A 25,356-nucleotide genomic window follows, 5' to 3' on the forward strand; every position below is an offset into this window, starting at 1 on the left:
AATATATTAAGGGAGTGTTAAATAAATGACTTGTTCTTGCCTTTTAGTTGATTTTTTAGTTGACTTTTATCTTTTTAGTTGGTTAAGAAATCAAAAAGTATTTGATAAATAATTTTATACCAAATAAAACGTTGACTTTTAAATTAAAATAAAAAACTAATCATAGTAGTTTGTTTTCATTGCTTTAGGCTTTTTAGCTCACTTTTATCTCTATAACAAATAAAAAGTTGAATTAATCATAGTAACAGAAATGCGTATGGATGTGTGGTAATACTATGATGGATATGATAAGAAACCAGGAGTTCAGAAAGAAGTTAGGGGTTGCACCTCTCTCCACAAAGATGCAGGAGAACAAGTTGAGATGGTTTGGGTATGTGTAGAGAAAGACCCATGACGCCCCAGCAAGAAGGATCGAATGTATCATAGTGGAGGGCAAAAAAAGTCGAGAAACACCTAGGAGAACGTGAGAGGAACAAATTAAAAGTGACTTACATGAACTTCACTTCTCTTGGGGCAGTTGGCGGCGCCTTATCCACGTCTTAGATTACTAAACCCGTCCCTTTTACCCATTGCTTGTTATTGGTCGTTGCCTTTAATTATCGTTCTTTACCTCCTTCTTTGCTTTTATCTTTATTTTTAGTTATTTGTACGTATTCTATTTATTCTATTTGTAAGTTGCAGGTTTTGCTATCTTTGAAGACCTTTCTCGAGCCGAGAGACTCTTTGACTGCACTCTCCTCTATGGGTATGAGCTGTCGTCTTTCTTCCCTCGCCAGACCCTGACCATAGTTTTCTATGAGCGAGATACACTGGGTATGATGATGAATTGAACTAAACAATTGACTTACAACAACTGTCATATGAGATCGTCTCACTTAAAACAAGGCTATATAATCAACCCACTTCTCTAATTAATTACTTTAACATTGTAAATGATGAATTTAAATTATAATTAATTAATCATTTTAAAGTTATAAATGATCACTTTAAGATCATTAAAAGTAATCACTTTAAAACTATAAAGTATCACTTTATGATTATAATTTATCTAAAACTATAAGAAATTATGATTTTAGAATTTGTGTTGCCATATAGACCCTAGGTCAAACTAAAAGCTACAAGGTACAGGGTCCGTGTGTTTGGCAAATACACGAAAGAAAGAAATTCATGTACCAAATCGCATCAAACTGAGGTAAATCTAGCCTGGTCATAAACCCAACTGAAACTCAATTCCGTATCCTCTCAAAACCATCGGCACTTCTAACGATCTTAGATTTGAATTCTCAAGAGAGACAACTATGGCGGATCCTGCCAACACAACGCTGGGAAGGATGTTGATGGACCATATAACTCCCGTCGTGATGGTACTTTCTACTCCTTTGGTTGAACAGAAATGTCAAAAGAATGGTCTTAGCTTAGTTGATCTACTCTCCCCGTTCTCCATCTTCGACAACATTGATGGTACATTTCAATCCTCTGCATTTCTGCAATTATTAGCATTTAGCTTGGTATTGCGCAATTTGTTATCACTATATTGATTTGCAATATTATTGTTGAATTTTGATTGCGCTGGGTGTTTTCTTGATTTGAATGCTGTAGTATCTGCGTTGCTTTTCTGTTTTATCTTGTTTGATAATGTTTTGGATTGTAGAATGTGTTTGATTTGAATGTTTTGGTTGTGTGATTGGGTTATAATTTTCTATTTGTTGCAATTTGGTTTTTGTGTAAATGTAGAAAATAGTGGGTTATGAAAGTACTAGAATGGAGGAGAAATTAGGATTTCAATGAAACTTGAAGTAATATTGATGTTGATTCCATCCACCAAAGCATAACTTATATCATAATTATAGTGCAGTACAATGTCGATTAATATTACAATTCACTTTCTAGTTCTAGATAATTCTAACAGAACTAGCTGAAGTTCCTACTAGCTAGCTAGATGGAATATAGTTCTACTAGTTACATTCATGTTACTTGAATATTCTTGATAACATTTTACTAAATTTATTAGATTATTTCAACACTCCCCTAATCTAAAAATTTATACTTCAAGTCATATTGAAAATATGTTGATACATTGTCGATGCACCTGCCACCAATACTTACCAATCTCGTAGCTGGATTGTTCTTTTCTTGCGACCTGTCCCTTGCCTTCTTACGTTTTCCTGCTGGTACTCTTGTTACCTTGCGTCTTTTAGTAGTTATACTTTTTGAAAGTTTTTTCTTGTAGTTGATGCTCATGTCATTCACAATGCTTCAAAATATTTTTTTCTTCATTGTTTTTGTATCATTGGTGGCTGGTGCTCATGTCACCGGTCATCTTTGTTAATGTCCTTCCTTCAAAAATTCTTTAAAAGATAGTGTCTTCATTCTTTTCTTCACCAAAAATGTCGTTTTCATCATAACTTTTTTGGACCTACAATTTTTCTCAATGTGACCGAACCTTTTGCACACCCAACATTGCATTTTTACTTTAAAATAACAACCTCCATTTCCATGATTATTCTTTTAACAAATTTCACAAACAAATGTAATGCTTGAATCTTTAATTTTGGTTGTCTTTTCTTCATCTTGATTATTTTTCTTCATTTTATAAAATTTGTACTTCAAATTAAATTTTGCTTGAAGAGCCGTCTGTTCACTTTCTTCATCTTTGTGTCTACTTTTGTTAAAGGAATCCAAAGATCCAAAAAGTTGTTCTACGGGATATCCTTTGTTTCTTTTAGTATGGCCACAATGTCATCATAATTTTCTGTTAATGTTGATAATATTTTCTTAACAATTTTTTCATTCAGAATATTTTTCCCTTATGATATCATTTGATTTACAATTTATTTTACTCTTGAAAAATAATCATCCATTAATTCTCCTTTTTTAATCAAATTCACCTCTTAATGATTGAAGTTTGATACTTCTCACCATGTTATCTCCTCGAAACTCATGTTGTACTATCACCCATGCTTCCTTTTTCGTGTCACCCTTAATATTCTTGGAAAAACTGAACTTGTAAGAGCATTTTCTATTAGATATAATGTCTTGGCCGCCGGGATTCTTTCCTCTCGAGCTTTTTCTTTTGCGCATCACTCAAACCGCTTTTAATTTTATACTATTGGTACCCTTTAATAACAATTCTCCATAAATCATGTGATCTTAACTATGTTTTCATTTTTATCTTCCAAAAATCATAAGTTTCTCCCACAAAAATTGGTAATGGAAAATTTGCAATGTTATTGGCCATGGGATATCTTTTTTAACAAGGTTTATAAAGTTATGGGATTTTTTTTGTTTTAGTTGGTTATGCTTACAGCTCTCGGTACCAAATGTAGAAAATAGTGGGTTATGAAAGTACTAAAATGGAGGAGAAAATAAGATTTCAATGAAACTTTAATTACTTATTTTATTGATGTTGATTCCATCCATCAAAGCATAACTTAAAACATATTTATAGTGCAGTACAATGTCAATTAATATTACAATTCTCTTTCTAGATAATTCTAACGAAACTAGATTAACTTCCAACTTGCTGGCTAGATAGAAGATAGTTCTAGTTACATTCATGTTACTAGAATATTTTTGGTAACATTTTACTAAAATTTTTAGATTATTTCAACAAGTATAATTGGGATATGCTTTTGCCATGGCGAAAACAAATATTAATGATAATATTATTGGAATTGAAATTAGAAAAATATGTTTGTTTTGGTTATGTAATGCTCTAGAGTTTAGATTATGATATATTTTAATTTTTGACTCAAACTTTGACTATGAATTCTCCCCCATCTATATGAAAAACATATTCAATGTAGGATATTGATAGATTTGGCTCAATATCAATGTTCTAATTGTCATATTTTTATAAATTTTCACAGACACATTTTAAGATATATAAGGTTTTGGCATTGTTGTTGTGTACACAATTAAAGATACATAAGTTTTAAGTTTTCACTAGGATCAATGTGAAGAACAAAAAGCAACTGTGAAAGTATGAAATTAAGCTTCATGATGTTCTTCCTACACCTTTCTAAACTTGATTATATGTAAATGCCATTATCTTTGGGCAAAGAAATTGCAATTTTTCCTTATAAATCATTTTCTAATTGCGATTATTTTATTTTCATATTTTATAGATTATATGGAGTTTCATACTCTTGACATCTAACTTTACTAGGGACAATTATAAATCTTTTTGGGATGTAAATGAATATTGTAAGAAATTGTGTTGATCTAACATTTGAATTAACAGTACACTACGTCACTTCCTTAAGATAACTCCCTAATTGCACCTTGTAGGACGATCCTTCATTACATCATCATCCATAAACATTCCTCATCAACTTTGCTTGCTATTGTTATTAAATTCATGTAGAAAGAAATATATTAAAGAGTGTTATTACACAAACAAGAGAGCATTAATGTAATCTTTCTGAAAAGATTAAACTAACTCACATTAAAATAATGAGTATGACATAGTCACGTAGCATTAAGGGAGAAACATTTACTTATTGATTACTTTTAAAACCTCAATTTTTGGTTCGCTATTTCAACATGGAAGATGACATAAATATTAAGGAGAAGACAGACATAGAAAGAGCAAAACAAGGGGCCAATGTGATGAGAGGAAATAGAGAGTAGCCAAAAGGCAATAATATTAATATTGCAACTAATTTAAAAAAATTTTTTAATAAAATGTGTTGCAAATAAAAAACAATAGGTGTGGTTTTGTATGGCATATACTGCAAACAAAAAAACTACTTTAGGTGTTTTAAATTTGAATCTAGCACTCTTTGCTGAATTAACAAGCATATTTGATAAGGGATTAATGTAGTTTTAGTGTTCCATAGTGGAGTGATAGACAATCACACTTCAAAGGTAGGCTATAATAATATACAACGTAAACTAGCCTAATGTATTACCCTCAAATAATGTTCATGATAATTGGAAATATCGTCAAAAGATTACAAATATTTTTTTCCCAACTTATATAAACATCATTTAAGTTCTATTTAATTCTTTTCCGTTTTAAGAGCTTTACTTTAGTTCTGGTTTGTTTACTAATCACTACTGAGCTTTTTCACTACTTATAGCTATAATTCACTAACCATTTATGTTATTCATGTTTTTTCGCACATGGGTACGTTTCTAAGTGTGGCTATTTTATGAAAATTTTCCATTATTTTTTCCCAAAAAGAATTATTCAAGTCAAAGAACCCTGGAGCGTGCAAGTTAACCCTATTTTGTGTCCCCAAACTGCCAGATCACCGGCGGTACATGTCCCCAATTGCTCAAGGTGCTGTCCTTGTTTAGCAAACCTTCAACCGATACTCTAAAAGGTTTTTGGGCCTCCATTTATAGATTCATGGAGAGAAAAGGGAGGGAATTAAAGACATAAAGCCTTAAAATTGGAAAAGTTTGTTTAAAAACAAAATATTAAAGCACAAAAATTAATTTCATTTTCTTTTGACAATAACTTTCCGTTTATACATTTATTTCATGTATCTAGTCGTTCCCGAGTCACTCTAGGTTGCGTTCCACATTCCCATTCCTATCCCATGTACCGAAACAAAGTGCGTTCACCATTACGGGTGACAATGGTTGTCTAGAGTATGTAAGGTGAAGTGAATAGGGCGAATAACATAGCAAATACATATACTTCATATAATTTTAATTCTATTAAGTTGAGATGAACACATCACTTCTCCCAACTTATTTTAAGTTCATTTTAGTTTAGTTTTTTTGCTTTTAGTTCGATTCAGGTTTTCCCATCACTCTATACCTCACATTTTCAATATTTGATTAAGTTCTCATAAGTGCAATGTCTTTGAAGCTTGAAAGAACCTGCCCTCAGTAAACAACAATTATTGTGAAGCTATAGACTAACCCTGTGCTTTTCTTTATTGAGTGTTTTAACTTTTTAGTAAACTGGAAATCTGGTAAAATAATCCATTTTTTTTGATAGAAAGTGGTTATTTGGATCTGCATTAAAATATTTATTCATTTTCATGGATCAGATCAATCTGAAATAATTGGCTGGTAAAGTCATTGTTCTCTTACCTTTGACTTTATCTAACTAAATCTTATGACTGGTCTCTGCAAACCTTTAGGGAAAATGATATCTGATAATGGTTAGTTTGTGCGATTCATTGCAGTGCCTGTACGAACAGCAAGTGACCAGCCTTACAGGATTAAGAAATTCAAGTTGCGATTGTTCTATGCTTCTGATATCCGGAAGCCTGAGTTCGAGGTATTCACATTTTAATTTGTATTCTTAGATTGAATTTGTAAAGAGGGTGACTAGTCATACTTGATTGTATACTAGAACGTGTTATTTTAAGAATGTTTTGTTAATTGAGAAACTATTGTGGGAATGAGTTATCTGCCTCCTAAACTTGACTTCATTCTCAAGGAAAAGCATATCGAGACATGTTTTGCTGCAAAAATTAGAAAGTAGAATCAAATAATGGAGGGTTCTGTGTCATATTTTTCTCTTCTGTCTGTATGGAATTGTCTTGGGACCTTTTGGATTCTCTGCATATTTGAGGACATGTATGTGATGAGACTGGAAATCTATGGATAGTCCTTTAGTATTTTACTATAAGTCAACAACACAATATTCTATCACCCTAATGACATTAAATGGTCCCACCTAGGTGAGGTTGGAGTGTTGTATGTAGGCAATTATCAATCAATACTAAATCAATACTACGTACTATAAGATAAACCAAAAATGATATGTGGCATGCTCTCAAATAAAATTTTCTTGCCTAAATACTAATGGACAATTATGTCTTTATCATGAGTTAGATGTCATATTTTAATATTATCTTATTTCTTCAAAAAAGATATGACATTTTATGTTAGAATTTGATGACATAACAATCAAATAATTAACACCATATTTCAACAATTAGTTCTATTTTTTAAATTTATAGAATGTGAATAATTGTGATTGAATTAGGTTTACAATAGATCAATATTAGTATGTATTTTATTTTTTTGAATTTACACATTTGATAAAATCCATGCCTTTCCACAAGATTTAAGCTATCTTACCCTAAACAAAGAGGTTCTTTCTGATTTGACCCCTATTAGCAAATATTATTTACTACTTCACATGAATTAGAAGTGCACATAAATTATGAACCATTATGCTATACTCACCTGATATCTTTGGTTTCTTTAATATTTTAGAAGTGGAATATTTTATGTGGTTTTAAATGTTTGGGTTCTAAATGTTCTGTTGTTCAACTAGACAGCAAAAGTGTGGTTGAACAAAGTTGTTACTGAAGCTGGGGAAAAGGAAAATTATGAGAGATCTTCAGAGCTACACAGGAATGAGAAAATCCTCACCAGTGAGTGTCTTATTCTCAAGTAACTGATATCTGATACATAACTAGAAGTCTCAACTATTATTCTGCAGATTGTTGGCAGGGGAATAATCCTTCTGTTGGTATTTTATATTAAGAAGCATATGGGATTGTTATATGTCTTTTTGAGTTCATGTCACGTCTGTGAAATTTGCAGTATGTTTCTGCTATAATATTTTAGGGCTTGTCCAGAAAAACTGTTTTTTCTTGTTGCACATCACAGTTTGCAACTTATGGATTAATTGTATCCTTTGAATCTCTATTGGATTAAAGATCAATGATCTCAGGAATTTTTTTAAATGTGTATAGTTTGCAGCTGTTTGATGAGGTAACTGCAATGTGGCTTTTGAAAACTGATATCTGTCTACAATGTTTGCAGGTCCAGAATCAAATGCATTGCCACCATGGTTTGAGATATTCAATCAAGAGCTTATACGGACCTCATCGTTTTCTGATCATGAAACATTTGACCATCCCGTTGCTTGTGAGCATATTCTATATTTTTGTTAACTTGCGCATGCTATAGATGGATCCTTGTTTGTACGACCCTCCTTTATAACACTTTCTATTAAGTTTCATACCTCAATGGTTAACAAATCAGATGGCTAATAATATGAAAAAGGGAAGTAAAACATAATTGAATTGAAAGAAATCACTCCTTACTTTTATCAGAAATTTTGCGCAGGCCTGTTGGTTGTTTCATCTCAAGATGAAGTGCCAGTTAATAAATTTGTTGACCTTTTCAACATCAACAAGTTTCCTTCTCTTATGAACGATGGTGCAATGGATCCGAAGATTCTCAAACACTATGTTGTATTGCATGACAATCAAGATGGACCATTTGAGCAGTGAGTAATTTTACATCTTAATTCAGTTAATGGTTGTTTAAATGTACCAATGGCCAATTCCATGCGAAAAGTCATCTTTAACAAATCAAAAAGAATCTGACGATGTGACTAATGATAATATGTATGTAATCAATATAGGCTCTTATAGATGGTATCTATGATGTTTTTTTCTTGATTCTTATCTACGTTATGAACTCTTGAAATCACTATTACCAAGAAAGACTATTGGTTTCTCAACTCTGAATAATGTTTTTTAGAGTTTATTTCCCCTAAATCCTATACCAGGGAAAACAAGATAGAGAAAAATTGTGGTCTAGATAACAGTTGTAGTTTCATGGAGGTCGTGGATGCATTTGCGGAAACGGTCGCTGTGTCGCGAAAAACGGCTATAACGGAGTAACAACGTGAATCACGGCCGATGCAGTGTGATTTTTGATAAAAATCACATAAGAGGATTTTTAAACTTATAATTACATTTTGTTGTTGAGCTATTATCATTATGCAATAATATGCCTATAGCTTTATCATTGCACTATATGAGGTACATTTGGCGTATAATTAATTAACTTATTAGTTATTAGTTAATTATTCTGTTTATCAACTATAATATGGAGTAACAATAATTTATGCGATCGTGACAATTAAAGTTAAAGGGTATTGATGAAATTTTAGCGGGCAGACAAAAACGTTGTAATGGTTATATATCGTTATAACGATAAAATAACGGGTGTTACACGTTACATAACGGTCAGCGTAGTGTTTTGACCGTGAAAAATTCATGCAACGTTACATAACGGGATTGAACATCGTGGAATCTCAAACATGTTACATAATGGGCGTTACGTAAAGTAACGAGAGAGTAGTTATTCTATGGGCCATATAGGTGTGATTAGACATTTGGAAAAAAAGATTTACATTTTATTCAGTACTGTAGCGGCTATAAGTATACCTTTTAGTTTCTTCCATTTTTTAAAAAAATTTGTATTCAAATATGAGGTTTCAAACGTTTACAGTTTCTGAAATATGAGGGTATTAATGTTATACATGTGGATTCATTTGTATTTAAGCACCTAACTATTTCATTAACTATTATGGCTAAAAGGCAAATTTTGTAAAATAATGGTCTATAATATTTGTTGCAGTATGTTTTTATAACGCATGTAACGGTAATTGGTAACTTCAAACTTTATTACAGAATGGCCTTTTAAATAACGCAACATTCTTTGTGTGACAGTGTGTTTTTATGGGATTTGGCCTAGTGTGCTTATAAACCACACGGGAAGAATCTTTATGGGTCGAATTATGGCAAATGTTTTTAATAAATCTGAAATTCCTTTATGTATCGTCAATCAAGATTACATAGTTTTATTGGCCTATTTCCTGTATTTGTTGATTTGGGACCTAGGAATGTCATCCCCTCCACATTTCTTCCTTAAATTCGATTATAATTTAAGTTCTTCTCTATCCATGTTGACCTTTTGAAGGGTCATTTTATTGCATTTGTAGCACAACTTGAGAGTTGTAGAATATAGGTTTGCTGATCAAATATTTTTCTCTTTCACCAGATGCATCCGTAAATGAGCTAAAATGTATTATTGATAATAATTCAATGCCTCCACTCATCTTTTTAGGGCATCAAAGATTTTATCGGATGTGAAAAACACTTTTGGGTCAAATGAATGCCAACTGCTGTGCATTAATTCCTTGCAAGGTGGATCAGAAGATATTGAATATAACCCATGGTCTTCCTTTGTAAGTTTATGTTTTATTGATCTACTTCAATTCATTTAGTGAAATGTACCGAATAATCTATTACTTATATATTAGTGCACATAATTTCGTCATATATCTTTTAAACTTGAAGCTTTCTTAATAGAAAGCTATTGGTGTGATGCTTATTCTGGACTGGAGGGGAGTATATCTCCTACAAATATTGTATTATTTTTACCCATGATACACGATTTGGTTGGTTCATGTAGCCAACCCCAATCTGTTGGGATTAAGGCTTTGACAAAGTTATTGTATACATGATTTAGTTGTCCTTGTGTAGTTAGGATCAAGATAAAAGAGGACATAGAATTGTTTATTTATCTTTATTTGTAACTCAATATATTTTCATTTTTTTGCTGTAGAAATCAATCAAGGAACATTTTCTCGACGCAGATGATATTGAACAGGTGATAGCCTATGTGGCATTTGTATTTCAGCTTTTAGCTAGGATCCATCAGCATCTTAATGTTGTTTTAATAAATTGAGCAGATAAAGTTTCTCATGCAAGACCTTACAACTAAACACGTAATCCCTCACATGGAGCAAAAAATTCGGGCACTAAATCAGCAGGTTTTTTTATTTGTTTAGTGATGCTATCTTTCTTTCTTCCTCTCTTCTTTCTCTCTCCCTCTTTATCACGTGGGACCTTTTTCTTATTCTTTTGTTTCCCTGTTCCTACTCTCCTCTTTGTGTTCTTTCTTGATATGTCAGCCTTGATTTTCTTTTGTGCATTCGCAGGTTTCTGCTACAAGAAAAGGGTTTAGGAACCAAATAAAAAATTTGTGGTGGAGGAAAGCGAAGGAAGATATACCAGATACCCCTGATGGTCCAGCGTATGCTAATTTAATTCTTTGTTGAGATCATGCATATTGAACTATCATTAAATTCTGACTATGCGGTTTTCTCTCTCTTCATTGAAGGTATACTTTCAGTTCCACTGAATCACAAATCAGAGTGTTGGGTGATTATGCGTTCATGCTACGGGACTATGATCTTGCCTTGTCGAATTATCGTCTTATATCCACAGATTATAAACTTGACAAATCCTGGAAACGCTATGCTGGTGTGCAGGTAGCTTGTCATTTCAAATGTTGCTATCATCCTTGGCAATTCAGACTGCTTTTATGTCTGCTATCTTTTTTCAACTTTTTTAGTACACAGGAACAATGACCACTAACCAAAAAGGATTTTGATATCCAAACCTCAATAGCTTGTTTTTTTTTTTTTTTCTTATTATTTTACTTGACACTTAGTAGCTTGTTATGTATGCAGCTTTGCCCTTACCTGGTCAAAATTAGTTGGCATTAATCTTCTATTTTATTTGTCTTTCTTGTGGCATAAACCTAATCACATGGACCTATATGCTACATGATGCAAATATTGGGAGTTAGAATGGTTCACAACTTTACAGAACTTCCCTTTTCTACTGTCTGAGGTCTTATACGATGGGCCTGTTCACCTTTTGGGGTTTTAGTTGTAGATGAGTACTCCCTCCATTTTTATTGGCTACAATTGCACAGCAAACACTATTCATAAATCAACATTGTCTTGCATTTTGTTTCGACTCGATGCATATATCATAATATCAACCTTTTATAATTATTGTTTATGCGCAACAAAAAATATTTTAGGGTCAAAATAGTGCATTGGGTATCATGAAAACAAGAAAACATAGCCACTATTAGAAAACGGAGGAAATATTAGATAGGGCTGAATAAAGTATAATCTTTGTTTCCGATGATCTCTATTCTCTCACATTCATTTTTCTTGGGTATTTAGCTGACACCATATGTTAGGATGAAGGCTGTGTTCTTTTTTTCGGCATCAAATTCTTTTAAGATGACACCTTTTCCTGTATGGTTTGGTAGTATATCATTGAAATCTGCTCCTTAAAAAGAACTGATCAAGTTTGTTGGCCTTAGACTAGAAACAGTTTAAACTTTCATTTGATCGAAATTGTTTAAACATGCATTGATTTTTTTTTTTCGTGTTAGGGATTTTTGCATTGCCTTTTTCTTTACAATTTTTCTTGTGCTCAACATATATTTTATTTATTGCAGGAAATGACGGCACTGGCATACTTCATGCTGGACCAACTAAGAAAGGAAGCTGAGTACTGCATGGAAACTGCCTTCACCACATACCTAGTATGCATCTTTCTTCTGGGTTGCTGCGATTTTGGTTTTTGTACATTATGATTTAGATTGAGCAAATGTGACTTTCAAAGGCTGTTAATTTGGCAAATGTGTTATTTTGGTTTGTCAGTGGATGATAGTCTTGTGCTCAAATGCTTGGTTTCTTTTTGTGACAATGATGCCAAAATGCTGCAGAAACTTGGGCTGTATGGCCAACAAAATGCTATTCGTTGTGGGCTTTGGTGGGCTGAAATGTTGAAAGCCGGAGGTCAGTATAAGGAGGCAGCCAACGTTTACTTCCGTGTTTCTGGTGAGGTAGTGCTACTTTCTTTAACATGGTTGACTCAAGAGCATTGCTTCAAGGTCTTACTTTCATCAACTTGTTCAGGAACCATTGCAATCAGCAGTAATGCTTGAGCAAGCATCTTATTGCTACTTATTTTCAGTTCCACAAATGTTACGTAAGTATGGATTTCACCTCATTCTTTCTGGAAATTCTTATAAGAAGTGTGATCAGGTACATCTACTAAAAAGAAGTCCTATAATTTCTTTCCTTTTCCGGATGGTCTTTTGAAATTTATCTTCTTTTATTATGCATATCAGATGAAACATGCTATTCGGACATACCAAACAGCTCTTTCTGTGTTTAGTGGGACTTCTTGGGGTCTAATCCGAGATCACATACATTTTCAACTTGGCAAGTAAGTTGAATACATCACAAGAACCGGTGCACCTTATTGTTACCTTAGAACTTGACTTAGCAGTCTTCTCTTTTTGTCTGGATGATCAGATGGTTTGCTATACTTGGAATGTCTGATGTGGCAGTTGAGCATATGCTAGAAATTCTGGCTTGTACCAGTCAATCCAAGGCCAAACAGGAGTTATTCCTTGGAGATTTTCTTCAACTTGTTCAGGTAATTTGCATTCTCGTATTTTCAAGGATATTTTTTTATTACTCTAAATGTATATTGTTATTTCCTATATATACAATTTCAGTAGTCAGCATCCTTAAACTTTGGTATCTCCTGATAGTCAGTTGACAAAGCCATTGATTTTAAAATAAAACGCAAGAACCCTCTCCAATTTCCTAACTCGGTATACATAATGCATAAATTATGTCATGTTTACACATCAACAATGAACTGATAAACTTTTTCTCTTCAGAGCAGTTGAAATCAGTAGGCTGCACATCAAAGATTGTTTGGCTTCTTTGACATTCTATCTATTTTGCTGCAGAAAACCGGGAAAACATTTCAGGTTTGCCGACTTCGTTTGCCAGTTGTTAAACTCCCTTCTTTTAGAGTTGTTTATGAAGATCATCGAACATATGCTTCACCTGCTTCTGTGAGTTTATTCTCTTCTGTAGACTAGCTTTTTAAGCACCCCTTTTTAATACAGCACGTTGGCTGTCTGATCAGAAATAAAGTTTTAGCATTACAACGATGTTGTAATTATTTAGGTTGGTGTACAAGAGAGCATATGGAAGTCTTTGGAGGAAGACATGATTCCATCTATGTCGACTGCTAGATCTAACTGGTTGGAATTGCATACGAAGCTTGTGCCAAAGAAATCTAAACAGTCAAATATTTGTGTTGCTGGAGGTATGAACATATCATAGTAGTTGACTAGTTTCTGTAGCTGCATTGACCTTTTAGATTTGGCTCTGTCTGTTCTGTCACATGATTTGCAGTTTGCTTCAATTCGCGATTGAATTCAGATTTGCGATTTGCTAGTTGGCGGCTTTTTTGTAACTGTTGGGTTATGTGATATCACTCACCAGTAATCCATTGTTACCAACTGTTTTTAACAAGAAATAAAATGAGATTTTGAGGACTAGAAATAACTTATTTTGAGAAATAAAGCCAGCAGAAGACTGACAAAACTCTCTTTTGATCTTTGAATTTTTATTATAGAGCCATTCTTGTGATTGATTCTGGGAGTACGTATGGACCTTTTATGTTTTCAATTTATTGAATTCTTTGATAACCCAAAAAAGGTTTTGGGAATTGATTCTTTTGGGCACCATTTCATCTAGCTTTTTCTCTAGCAAGCAGCTTAATTTTGAAACTTTTGTTTTCTTAATTTTCCATTTTTATTATTTAGTTTTCTAGAAAATGTATAAAAATGCTTTATATCTGGTAAATGGTAGAATCATAGTATTGGTCTAATGATAGGTCCTAGAATAAGAGACCAATCAATGGCTTAAATTCGAATTCAAAGTCGGATGTCGGGTCGAGCCGAAGTCGGAGTAGGGTTGGATTCGGGTCGGAGCATCGGATATTTTATGAGGTCCAACTCCGGTCCGTCTCTGAATCGGACTCGGATTATATAATCGGACTCGGATATTTTCTCAAACTCAGATCGAATTAAATACCTCGGATCGGGCTGGATCAGGGGTGGATTCAGACTGAACTACCATCCCCACAATGGGATCAGTGATATTTCCTGAGCTCTAGGGTTGTCGCAATACTATGCTATGGCTCTTTGTCGCTGTTGCTGTTTGTTTATTAGGGGAATGCAGGATGGATTATCTCATTGTCCCCATTTTTCTATAGATGTAATATTTGGGCATTAGAACAATGAAAACTAAAACAGGAGGCTGCTAGGAAATTGCAAAACCAGAGACTTTTCATGGGGGGGATTTCACAGGTTGGGAGGAAACAATCAAATAGAACTTAATTGAGATTTTCCAAAAAAGCTGCAAGTGGCCTTGGAACCTATAACTTATCTGCTTTTGGCAGCAATGAGCTACTTACCATTTACCATTGATCCAATTGCAGTATTTTTGTAAACTACTGCGTGATTTTATAAAACTCTTGTACAGACTTTCCTATGTTTGTTGCTAGATCAATAATTTTATTGTTTACGAGAGGTGAACTCTAGTTCTTCATATATCTTGTTCTTTCTGCAGAAGCAATAAAAATTGATATAGGATTCAAAAACCCCCTTCAAATCCCTATATCAGTCTCAAATGTTTCTCTGATATGCAAGTACTTCGTGACAAGTGATGAAATGGAAAAAGGTGCGGAAATATTAACAATTTTGAGTTTTGCGTTAGTTGACTATCTTAGCTTCACTCAATTTTTTTTATAATCACTTCAGATGATATTGGGTGTTCCACAAGTTTACAAAATGACGAACATCTTAGAGAATTAATTGCTGAAGGGTATGCCTGTGAAACTTTATGACATGTTGAATCGATTATTGATGGTTCACTGTGTCGATAATTAGGGGTGACTTATTTTGAAAGTGGCATTTTCTTCTTGTTGCAGGGGTGGGAATGGAGATAAAAGCCTATTTATATTGTCTGAAGTTGACTTCTCTCTCAATGCTGGTGAAACACTTCTTGTAAGTTTTACTTTCTTGAACTTTTCTGCTGATTAGCTCTAGGAATATAAACTCCTGTTGAAGTGCTTCTGGCAAAGAATGTAGGCAGTACACTACTATCTACTTTGGTAGGCTTGTCTATGATGTAGAAAGCTCTTTGAAGCTTCTACTCGACTGTTATAATCGATGCTGTGGAACAATTTGATGTATATTAAGTAGGTGAATCAAAATTTTATCTGCTCAATGTTGGCATGCATATGAATAGTTATATGTACGTGTAATAAGTTCTTAAATTAATCAAATTTTCATTTCTCCTTTGCGTTTTTACTAGGTAAATTTAACCGTTACCCCCAAAGCAGAAGGGATGCTGAAATTGGTTGGAGTGAAGTGGAAATTGTCAGATTCTGTTGTTGGATTTCAGATTTTCGAATCTGAACAATTAAAGAAGAAGAATGCTAATAGGAGAAAACCTAAACAATCTAATGGGGATGAACTGACATTTTTGGTCATAAAGGTGATCAATACTCTGCTTGCCTGTCTTTCCGTTCACTCGTGCGCTTATCATTCTTTTCTTTTCATTAATTTTTTTTGTTCTTTTATTAGTCTTTACCAAGGCTTGAAGGAGTTATTAGAGCACTGCCTAAAAAATCATATCATGGCGAGTTGCAACATCTGGTTTTGGAGTTGAAAAACAACTCCAATTTTCCTGTGAAGGTAAGATTATGTCTATGTAGTTTATGACTGTCTTTCCAATATTTATCGAAACTTCTAGTGGAGTTAAAATTAATGATCATCTTTTTTCTATATTGGAATTGATAATGTTTTCATAATTTAGAGACTAGATCTAGGCTTTCTGTGAGGAAGTTATTTTTGTACAATGTACTGAATTTATTTAAAGATTACTGGAAATGAAATTGTGCCTGATGATGTTCATATGTTCATTTACATCGAAACAATATCGATGTATTGACAAATCATTTTTCTGTGTAATCAGTGAGGTTACATTATGATTAATGCACAATTTAGTGTTGCATGGAATGTTTGAGGTTCAAACTAATCACACTAAATATGGCATTTGGATTAATAATTAAGTATAATGTATTCTTATGGAATGCAAAGACTGTTGTGTAATTAATATGTATGACTGAACTAGAGGTGTTCAACAGGTCGGGTCGGAGTGGGTTGGCTCAAAATTTAAATGGGCCGGGTCGGGGCAGGACATGTCAAATGTTTAACGGGGCGGGGAGGATCCAAACCTGTTTAAATACGACTCACTTTGACCCGTTTTTTAATAGTTAATAAAATAGTTTTTTTTATTATATTTTATGGCCTGTTGGGTCAATTCAATAATGTATATAATAATGTCATATAAAAACATAAAAAAAAGTGGTTAAATATTTTTTACAACCAATTCCTATGATTATCCGACCCGCCCTGCCCGACCCTTTACACAAAGGCCCGTCAATGACCCGACCCTTGTCCTGTTGGGTCGACCCGCCCCGTTGAACACCTCTAGACTGAACTATCAATCAAATTTTGAAGAAATGTTGCAGAACTATTGACACATAAATTTCTTCTTTATTTTATGAACTCACAAACATTACTCTTGGCACATATTATTGGTAACTGGTAAGCATTTAAAATTCTTAAATCCTACTTTGGGACTTGCTTGGCTACTAGTGGGTTTGAGGAAAATTGGTGTATTAGGTAAATCTCATAAATGTATTTGCTAAAGGTAGAATTTCAACTTTGTAAAAGGCTTTATGCTATTAAAAGGAATGATTATCATCAGAAATCTTCTGTGCATAAATAAGCTATTCTTGGTGCTATATTGGTACTGCTGTTTGACTAGAAACCGTTTACCGAGATTGACATTTATGCTTACAGTATAACTTTATAATGAAACCAGCGTTAGAAAAAGTAAAAGAAGGAAGAAAAGTCAAAATTCCATAGTGCTCGCATTACAAACAAATGTAAGCCTATTAAAGAGCTTTATCTTGTGTCTTGCAGAATCTTAAAGTGAGGATCAGTCATCCCAGAGTTCTTGCTCTTGGAAGCGAAGAAGCTTTGAATTTGGACTTCCCTGGGTTTCTTTTGAAGGATAAATCTGAAACTCATGGTCATGCAACTCAGAGTACTGAAATGGCTTCTTTTTTCCAATTTCCTGAGGTTTGTGAAAACAATTTCTTGTGGGAAATTATTGGTTATGATATGTTGTGCATTATTATAATTGATGTGTTTGTTGTCTTATAGGATTTTGTTATTCAAGGAGAAGAACCCGTCTTGTGGCCTGTTTGGTTTAGAGCTGCTTTACCGGGAATGATTTCCGTGTATATAATAGTTTATTATGAGATGGGTGATGTATCAAGTGTTCTGAGGTATCGAACCCTACGTATGTGTCACAGTTTTGAGGTAAATTGCCGTTGCATCTCATCAGTGCAGACTTGCTCTGTTATTCAGATATTCACTACCTTGTATAGCTTTTGGCTTAACTCTACAAATGTTGAATATTTTGGCTCTTTTGGTTATTTATTTATCTTTTCGAATCAGTTAGGGTAGGGGATATTTAAATTTCTCAGTGCCATTCTTACATTGCCCGATATAGCAAATTCTTACTATTTTGTTTCTGAAGGTAAATGACTAATAGATCTTTGTATTTCTATAATAGGTCTTGCCATCTCTGGATGTGTCTTTCCACGTCAGCCGCTGCCCATCAGGACTGCAGGAATTCTTAGTACACATGGATCTTGTAAATAAAACTAGTTCACAGAGTTTTGAGATTTACCAGCTGTCATGTTTAGGAGATCAATGGGACATCACAATGCTCCAACCAGTGAACATACCATCTCCAATAATGGCAGGCCAATCATTATCTTGCTTTTTCAAGCTGCAGGTTAGTTAAAATTTTCTGGTTCATGCTATATTTCCTCAATATTATGGCTGGTCCTGCTTCATCTTGATGCAGGATTGACTCAGAAACATAATGTTTGAATTGACCCAGATCATCTGGTGAACTTTTTGAACAGTTTTCTTTTTCTTAATCTGAAGTCATAGCTCTTCACATTTTCTCATTAGATTATTTTTTGCTATGCCATTTTGCTGCGCATCTTCTGGAGTTGTGTGCTTTCTCCAATAATTAGATTTTGGAAATTCATTTTAGTAAAAGGGTGCATGAATTAATGATTGTTAATATACGATGCCTCGAGAGGAGATGGGCCCAATTAACGATTTGGCTCAATCTTGGGATCTGCCAAACCCTGAAAAGATATTTGGGAGTATCCCTTCCCAGGCTCAATATGAGGAGTCCCTGTGAGTTGAGCAACATAGCAAGTGACTAGGGCTACTAAGGCATGTGACTTTACAGCTTATATTATTATGCTTGATTTTCAATTCATCTACTGGTCAACCAGACAACCTTTTTTATGGATAACCAACAAATATTATCATGATTCTTAGACATTTATGATGATTTTCCATTTTTCCCATGATGCTGATGATTTTCCATTATTCGTTGCATTGTTAGCTAATTTACATGAAGTTTACATGATTTTTCAAAGTTACCCCCCCCCCCCCTCCCCCTCTCTCTCTCTCTCTCTCGAAGAGGGCTAACATAAAAAGAAAATATAAGAAAAGAAAAAAAAAGCGGTTGGGACTCATAGAGAGCAAAAAGTATGTTGTCTTTCCATCTACTTAAGTTGTTGCCTCTCTCTCTAATTTTGTTTTTTACAAATAGAATGGCAGGATGGTAACCATTTCAAAAGATGAGGTTATTTCTCATTGTGATAACAGAGGAAGCCATGTAAAGTTAGGTACTGCAGTTTACAAAGAAGACTTGTTTGATATATCAAGCTCACCTGTAGTGGATTTCCATCGACATGAAAGATTGCATGAAGTCAAATCCCATCAGGTTACTCTCCACTCAACCTGGTTAAAAAAGTAATCTAACCAATTCCTGAAGGTTTCATTGGTCACCAATAATTTGACCTGATATTTTTTAGTTTAAATATCAAGATTATTTAATGAAGCGTGTGCTTCTTATTTATGTGAAGCAACCAATGGTTTTGCAATCATGAGGAAGCTTGAAATGAGGGTAGGGCTGCATAAATGCGACCCACCCTGCTGTACGGCCCATACCCCTCTTAGAGCCAATTTAGTGGCTTTTGGGCAACATAATGTTTCTTAGCAAAGATTTTTCAGATCTGTTTACCTTCTTAACTATACATAAACACGGAAGTGGCACATAGTCCCTGTTACATCTTAGAGCCAATTAACAGTACCTTTTGCATTGTTTTCTCTTATCTCCTTTACCTAGTTTTACTATCACAATCTTATACCCATTATTAGTAATGGCCACGGTCCGGGATGGGCTAGTTCTGGTTTTCTTTCCACCAAAGTGGAACCTGATTCAGACCGCTAGGTCATAGTTTCGGTTCCAGACAATTCTTTGGTTGTTCAGAGGCGATTTAGGTCGTGGGTTGGACCACCAGTTCGTCTCTTTTTTTATCTTTAAATTCAAATTCAAATATGTAAAAATATAAAATTTTTAAATAATGTGCGACATACTTTTGTTGAGTATTATCAAAATTCATTACATGTCAATTTCAAGTGCTTCTACCACTTCATTTTTGTAATTACCTAAATCTTTATCTTACCCTTCTTGGTAATTTGGCTCATAGTTACTAACCAACGGTGTTGTTGATCCTATGGGGTAGAAGTAGACTTTCTTTTGGAGCTTGATGCTCCCAATGATTTTTGCACCTAACTATAATGGTTTTTATGGATTTTTTGAAGAAGGAAGACATTGGTATTTGATAATTAAAGAAATAAAAGAATTATTAGAGAAATTAAAAGACTAATTGAGTAATTAAGACAGTAATTAAAGTGAGTAATTTGAGAGAATAAGTAAAGAGAGAAGTAGCGAGAGTAGAAGGTGTGGAATGAATGAACAAATTCATCCATATATATAGAAGGAGCCTTCAACGGCACGATACTAGCTCCAACGACTAGTTCCAATGGTCAGACTAGATTGTTCTAAGGTTCAGTCCCTCGTCCATCCAGCTCGACGAATACACGGGTCCGTTTTTGTCAGCGGTTCCGCAATTTTGTCAAACATGATTTTAGAACCACCCTAGTCCCGCGATTCAGAACCAGTTCCTGGCAGTTCTGGTTCAGAATTGAACCGGTTCTGAATCGGTTTCAGGCAGTTCCAAATAGGACCGGTTCCAAGTAATCCACCCCAAGGCCATGACTAACCACTATACTCTGCTTTGTTCTCTCCGGTCTCCGGTCTCAAATTTTAGTAAAGTGGGTATGGCCCTTTCTTATTGTTTGTGTACGCATTACGTCTTGCCTGCCCAATCTCACTTACCACCTACATTCAGGTAATTCCTTGTTCTTTTGAAGTTATCTGTGTCAAACCTAAAATGGCTGTTATGTTTCTGATTGGTGAGAGTTTAGCAGTGAGTGGCTAACATTGAACCTAGAAGTATTTCCATAGATAGAGTTTGCACATGTGTTTGCCTCATAAGTATTCTAAAACCTCAATTTATGGAAGTTTTGTCTTTGCTATGACAGACCAAAATAGATACATCTATCTTCCCTTTCCCCAACTTTCTTACAGATATTAGGGTGTTTTTACTGCATAATATCATCCTTTTTGATGGAATGACCAACTTGTGTGTGTGTGGTGTCTTTTTTTCGAGACCAATCTGTTGTTAAAAAGTCTGTTTTGGCACCAATGACCAAACTGTTCAATAGGCACTTCAATATTAACTTATCATTATTTTCATTGTAAACTGTGCCAACAAGAAGGCATGTTCAACAGTAGTCCGATTATTCATGTAATAACTGTAGAAGCATACTCCTGCGATCCCACTCCATTTATTTATTTATGAATGATTCCTTGCTTGGAGATTACCCACAAGATCTCTTTTGAGGTTGAGAGTAAGATAAAAAGCTATAACAGCTGTACCTTTATTGATATAATTTAACATACTGTTCTTCTGGCTCATCAGCAGAGATTAACTGAAACAGTGGACTTCATTTTAATCTCTCATCCTCATACAAGCGACACGAGCACCGAGTCTGCAGATCATTCTCGCATTTTTTCTCATCATGCTTGCCTTTGCAGGTGAGATTTGTTCTTTGATCGATGATCCTTTCATTTCTCAACGTTTGTCTTCTTATGGCTTATTGATTCTTTTTTCTTCTTTGTAGAGTTGGAAGTAATGGTCCGCTTTGTTGGATGATGGAAGGACCAAGAACTGTTCACCATGATTTTGACAAGTCTTTCTGTGAAATAAATTTGAAGATGAGTATCCACAATTCTCTTGATGCTGAAGTATCTGTGCACATTGATACAAACAATTCCGTCTCGAGCGCTAGCCAATCAAGTAATTCTACTGGAGTTTCCGCTGATACTAAACATGGATGGCATGACGTTTCTTTGACTGGTGAAGCTAAGACCAACGCAGATACGCTCGGAAGTACTCAATATGACAAGCAAATGCCTGTTGAGAGTACACCTCCATTTATTTGGTGTGGATCAAGTGCAACTAGAGTGAAATTGCCACCATTGTCAGATATCGAAGTGCCTGTTCAGATTTGTGTATTTGCTCCTGGCACTTACAATATCTCTAACTGTCTATTACACTGGGAATTGTCGCAAACGACTGCTGAGAGTGCTGCAGACTTAAAGGAATCTTCTGGTACCTGTCCAGGTCAATCCTTTTATATTACTGTGCTGCAGTCTACATAAATGAATTGTTGGATCTATGTTTAGATTGAAACTCTCTTTAAATTGTAAATTATTTCAATTTATTGATACAGGTTTTGGATATAGAAATTACTGATTGGTTTAGGCACACGATAATGTAAGAAAATTTTAATTTTTTCATGTCTGAACAAAATTATAGTATTTGTTGTATTACATCCCATGCGGCTGTCTCAGAGCCTCAGTCTACGCTGAACTACTTCGAATCCTAAGTTTGTTTTAATTTCTAAAGACCTACCAGTAAATGACATTCTCGTTCTCACCATTTAATATCGTTTTTGTTTTAATCTTTAAAGATCTACTTGTAAATGACATTCTCGTTCTCACCATTTAGTATCTTTTCTAAATATGCATAAACTTCGTCAAGAAGTTGGAGTAGGGCCATGTAATCAAGGTGGATACAATAAGTTAAGTTGCTTATATAGTGTTTCTATAATAAGTATAATGTCTCATATAAAGTGAAATTAAACACAATCAATTATACTCCCTTGTTACTCCTATAAGTAACCCTTTATTATATGTTCATTCATAGACACTATCACTATTATAAACTCCTAAACTTAAACCAAAATATCTTTGGACATACAAAAGCATTAAGTACATTAATCACAATACTTTAGAGCTCATTATCTTGATCATCATAAGTGTAATGAGTAGCAATCATCTCTTTTATCTCTTTAGCTTTCTCACTTGCCTTCTTTTTCATCATCTCTTTTGCACTACACAATTTATCACTAGCTACCTTTTCTACTACATACCCTTTCTTTGCCTTCTCCCTCACCCAACTCGAATCTTCTTCGACGATATCCTTGTTGTCTTGGGCCTCCATATGGGCCGCTTTACGGGCCATTGTCTCCTTTGCTTCGTCCACCTTTTGGCCCATTAACTCTTTAACCTTTGAGGCCTTGTTTGAGACTTCTTCAATGTGGTTTTGGGCTTTTTCTTTCACTACTTGGACATCTTTTTGGGCCTTATCAGTTATATGTTGTTGGGCTTGGTGATTTACCTTGGAAGCCTTGTTTGATACTTCTCTAATGTAATGTTGAGCCTTGGCTTTTAGTGCTTGTACACCCTTCACAAAGGCATCCTTTAATGATAGAGCTTTAACTATTGTGTAATCTTTAGTGGTGGCTTCAAATACATTCTCTTTTGTCTCCTGAATTTCTTTATTTGCTGTTACATGTGCATTTTCCTCTGCTTTTCCACCTCCTGCCCATACAAACGTTTTCACAAATTCTCACCATAAAATAGTGCTAAAATGAAATAAATAGTCTAATTAAATAAAATAATACATTTACTTATGTACTTAATATAATTACTTTTAGTTGGAGCTCCTTATAAGAATCTATCTTATTGGGAGACCGTAAGATTACAATAGTTACTCTATGATTGATATAATAAGTTGTCTTCTAAATAGTGACAGACCTACCTTAGAACATAGTAAGTCCGCAGCCCTATAAAAATATTTGTGAAAAATTTCTATATCCGCCTCCATTTCTAAAGCTCCATCCTTTTTAATCTCGAATCGAAGAAATAAATTAAAATGAAATAGAATAATACTTCTATAGAAACACAATAGAAGGGTGCTCTTGGTGCACAAAAACAGATTGCATATTTGCACATATAGGCCATAGAGTATGTGTGCTTTAAGCTATTACAAACAAGAGACATTTATTATGGAATAAATTTTACAAAAAAGAAACACGTATAAAGGAAAAGGGTTGATTGATTACCAATATTAACAAAGCCTTTAATAATCTGAGTAGCGGGCTTAGTATTAGTATAAGTAAGGGGCTGTGCAAAGCCAGGTTTCAGCCCGATCAGCTCCCCAATCTTGTTCTTCGCCCAACTAGCCCACGAAGCTCCAATTTCTCCCTCGACCGCTGATTGATTAGCGGTCGAGTGGTTGCACACCATTACCATAGCTACTAGTAGCAGCCATGGTAGCAGCTTCAAGTTTGAGCCTCCTTTCATAACCCTTAGCTTTCTTCTTTATGATTAATTATCTTAGATATATGTATAACGTATTATGTGTACTTTATTGTTTGCTGGACGGAGCTTTATTACCTTAACAGCCCATTTGGTTAGGGATATCAAATAATGATAATAGAATAGTTTATAGTAAAAAATTTTATCAAAAGTTTAATGTCATTTCCATAGTGATGAAACTTTGATTACAAAATTTTGTTTTGTTTACAAACTTTTATTACTACCTAATACCACATCTCTCAATTATAATACATTGGAAGGAATTTTATGAAAAAATGAGATAAATAAAGTTGGACAAGTATGACCATCAATGTAGCTAAGGAATTTTTCAACCAAAATTACACTAATTTTCATTCTTATAACCGTCGTTTATTACCACCTACCAAACGGGCCAAAAGTGTTCATTTGATTGTCCGTATTAGTGAATGAAATGATAATAAAAATCTAGTGTAATTTTGATACAATTTTTTTAATGTTTATACTTATTCTACTTTAAAATATTATTGTCTTCATAAAATTCAATACATGCATTACTGTATTTACTGATGGTATTAGATGATGATTAAAATTTATAAATAAAGGGTATCTTTATAATTAAAATTTTATCATTATAGAAATTACACTGTAAATTATTCTCATCACTATTTTATATCAATAATTAAAGTTAACTATAATTTAGAAGCATGTGTCTTATAAATTTTTTTGCTGTATTTTTATATTAAAAGATCAATTTATTTATTGATTTGCTGAAAAAATTGAGATTTATCTAAAATTAACGAAGAATAAGAAAGGATGTAGGTTAGCACGGGGAGTAGGTGACAACGACGGTGTACAACCTAATCCTAATTCCAAGTGTTGAAAGGAGAACGTAGCGTGTATTGTTCTTGTTTCTTTGGACCAATTCTATAATCAGCCGGTTTCTCCCACATTTGTCTCTCAAGCTCAGCCAATTAAAACTTAATACCTATGTATTGTGTTTTTAATGTCTGATTAATTACATCATTCATACTGTCTACTTTGTTAAAAATTTAAAGTATATAGACCTAAATTTGTATATACTACATACTTAGTATAGTAGTGGGACTAAAATAAATATATTATAAGTCCAATTAAATACCTCAAAGGATTTGAATTATTATTTTGATTCATAA

The 25,356-nt window shown here is 34.0% G+C and overlaps 2 protein-coding genes across 3 annotated transcripts; one reads left to right on the forward strand and one right to left on the reverse strand.

Moving 5' to 3' along the window:
• The first annotated feature begins 1,102 nt into the window (after nucleotides 1-1,102).
• LOC130805064 (uncharacterized) lies at nucleotides 1,103-22,481 on the forward strand. Of its 2 annotated transcripts, none has more exons than XM_057669679.1 (28): nucleotides 1,103-1,461; nucleotides 6,147-6,241; nucleotides 7,250-7,349; nucleotides 7,744-7,848; nucleotides 8,050-8,212; nucleotides 9,844-9,964; nucleotides 10,345-10,389; nucleotides 10,472-10,552; nucleotides 10,721-10,815; nucleotides 10,903-11,053; nucleotides 12,043-12,129; nucleotides 12,313-12,432; nucleotides 12,506-12,634; nucleotides 12,721-12,818; nucleotides 12,908-13,031; nucleotides 13,354-13,461; nucleotides 13,577-13,718; nucleotides 15,029-15,139; nucleotides 15,220-15,283; nucleotides 15,390-15,465; nucleotides 15,776-15,958; nucleotides 16,048-16,158; nucleotides 17,455-17,613; nucleotides 17,698-17,856; nucleotides 18,113-18,337; nucleotides 19,178-19,351; nucleotides 21,459-21,574; nucleotides 21,661-22,481. In XM_057669679.1, exons 1-28 carry the CDS (start codon nucleotides 1,299-1,301, stop codon nucleotides 22,199-22,201), a joined length of 3,846 nt encoding a protein of 1,281 aa, XP_057525662.1. In that variant the 5' UTR covers nucleotides 1,103-1,298; the 3' UTR covers nucleotides 22,202-22,481. The 2 variants fall into 2 exon arrangements, with proteins under 2 accessions (XP_057525662.1, XP_057525663.1); XM_057669680.1 differs by having other exon boundaries at nucleotides 21,462-21,574.
• Nucleotides 22,482-22,486: 5 nt separating this feature from the next.
• On the reverse strand, nucleotides 22,487-24,215 carry LOC130805065 (uncharacterized). The gene is made up of 2 exons (XM_057669681.1): nucleotides 23,950-24,215; nucleotides 22,487-23,425 (listed from the first exon to the last, which is right to left on the reverse strand). Exons 1-2 carry the CDS (start codon nucleotides 24,188-24,190, stop codon nucleotides 22,833-22,835), a joined length of 834 nt encoding a protein of 277 aa, XP_057525664.1. The 5' UTR covers nucleotides 24,191-24,215; the 3' UTR covers nucleotides 22,487-22,832.
• Nucleotides 24,216-25,356: the final 1,141 nt, after the last annotated feature.

The sequence above is a fragment of the Amaranthus tricolor genome, chromosome 2, assembly GCF_026212465.1.
Source record: "Amaranthus tricolor cultivar Red isolate AtriRed21 chromosome 2, ASM2621246v1, whole genome shotgun sequence".
Lineage (NCBI taxonomy): Eukaryota > Viridiplantae > Streptophyta > Magnoliopsida > Caryophyllales > Amaranthaceae > Amaranthus > Amaranthus tricolor.

Coding starts and splice junctions, on each gene's coding strand:
- LOC130805065 (XM_057669681.1), bottom strand. CDS start 24,190: ATGAAAGGAGGCTCAAACTTGAAGCTGCTACCATGGCTGCTACTAGTA. Junction 23,426..23,949: donor TAAAGGCTTTGTTAATATTG/GTAATCAATCAA, acceptor TTGTATGGGCAG/GAGGTGGAAAAGCAGAGGAA.
- LOC130805064 (XM_057669679.1), top strand. CDS start 1,299: ATGGCGGATCCTGCCAACACAACGCTGGGAAGGATGTTGATGGACCAT. Junction 10,390..10,471: donor ACGCAGATGATATTGAACAG/GTGATAGCCTAT, acceptor TAAATTGAGCAG/ATAAAGTTTCTCATGCAAGA. Junction 15,466..15,775: donor ATGCTGGTGAAACACTTCTT/GTAAGTTTTACT, acceptor CGTTTTTACTAG/GTAAATTTAACCGTTACCCC.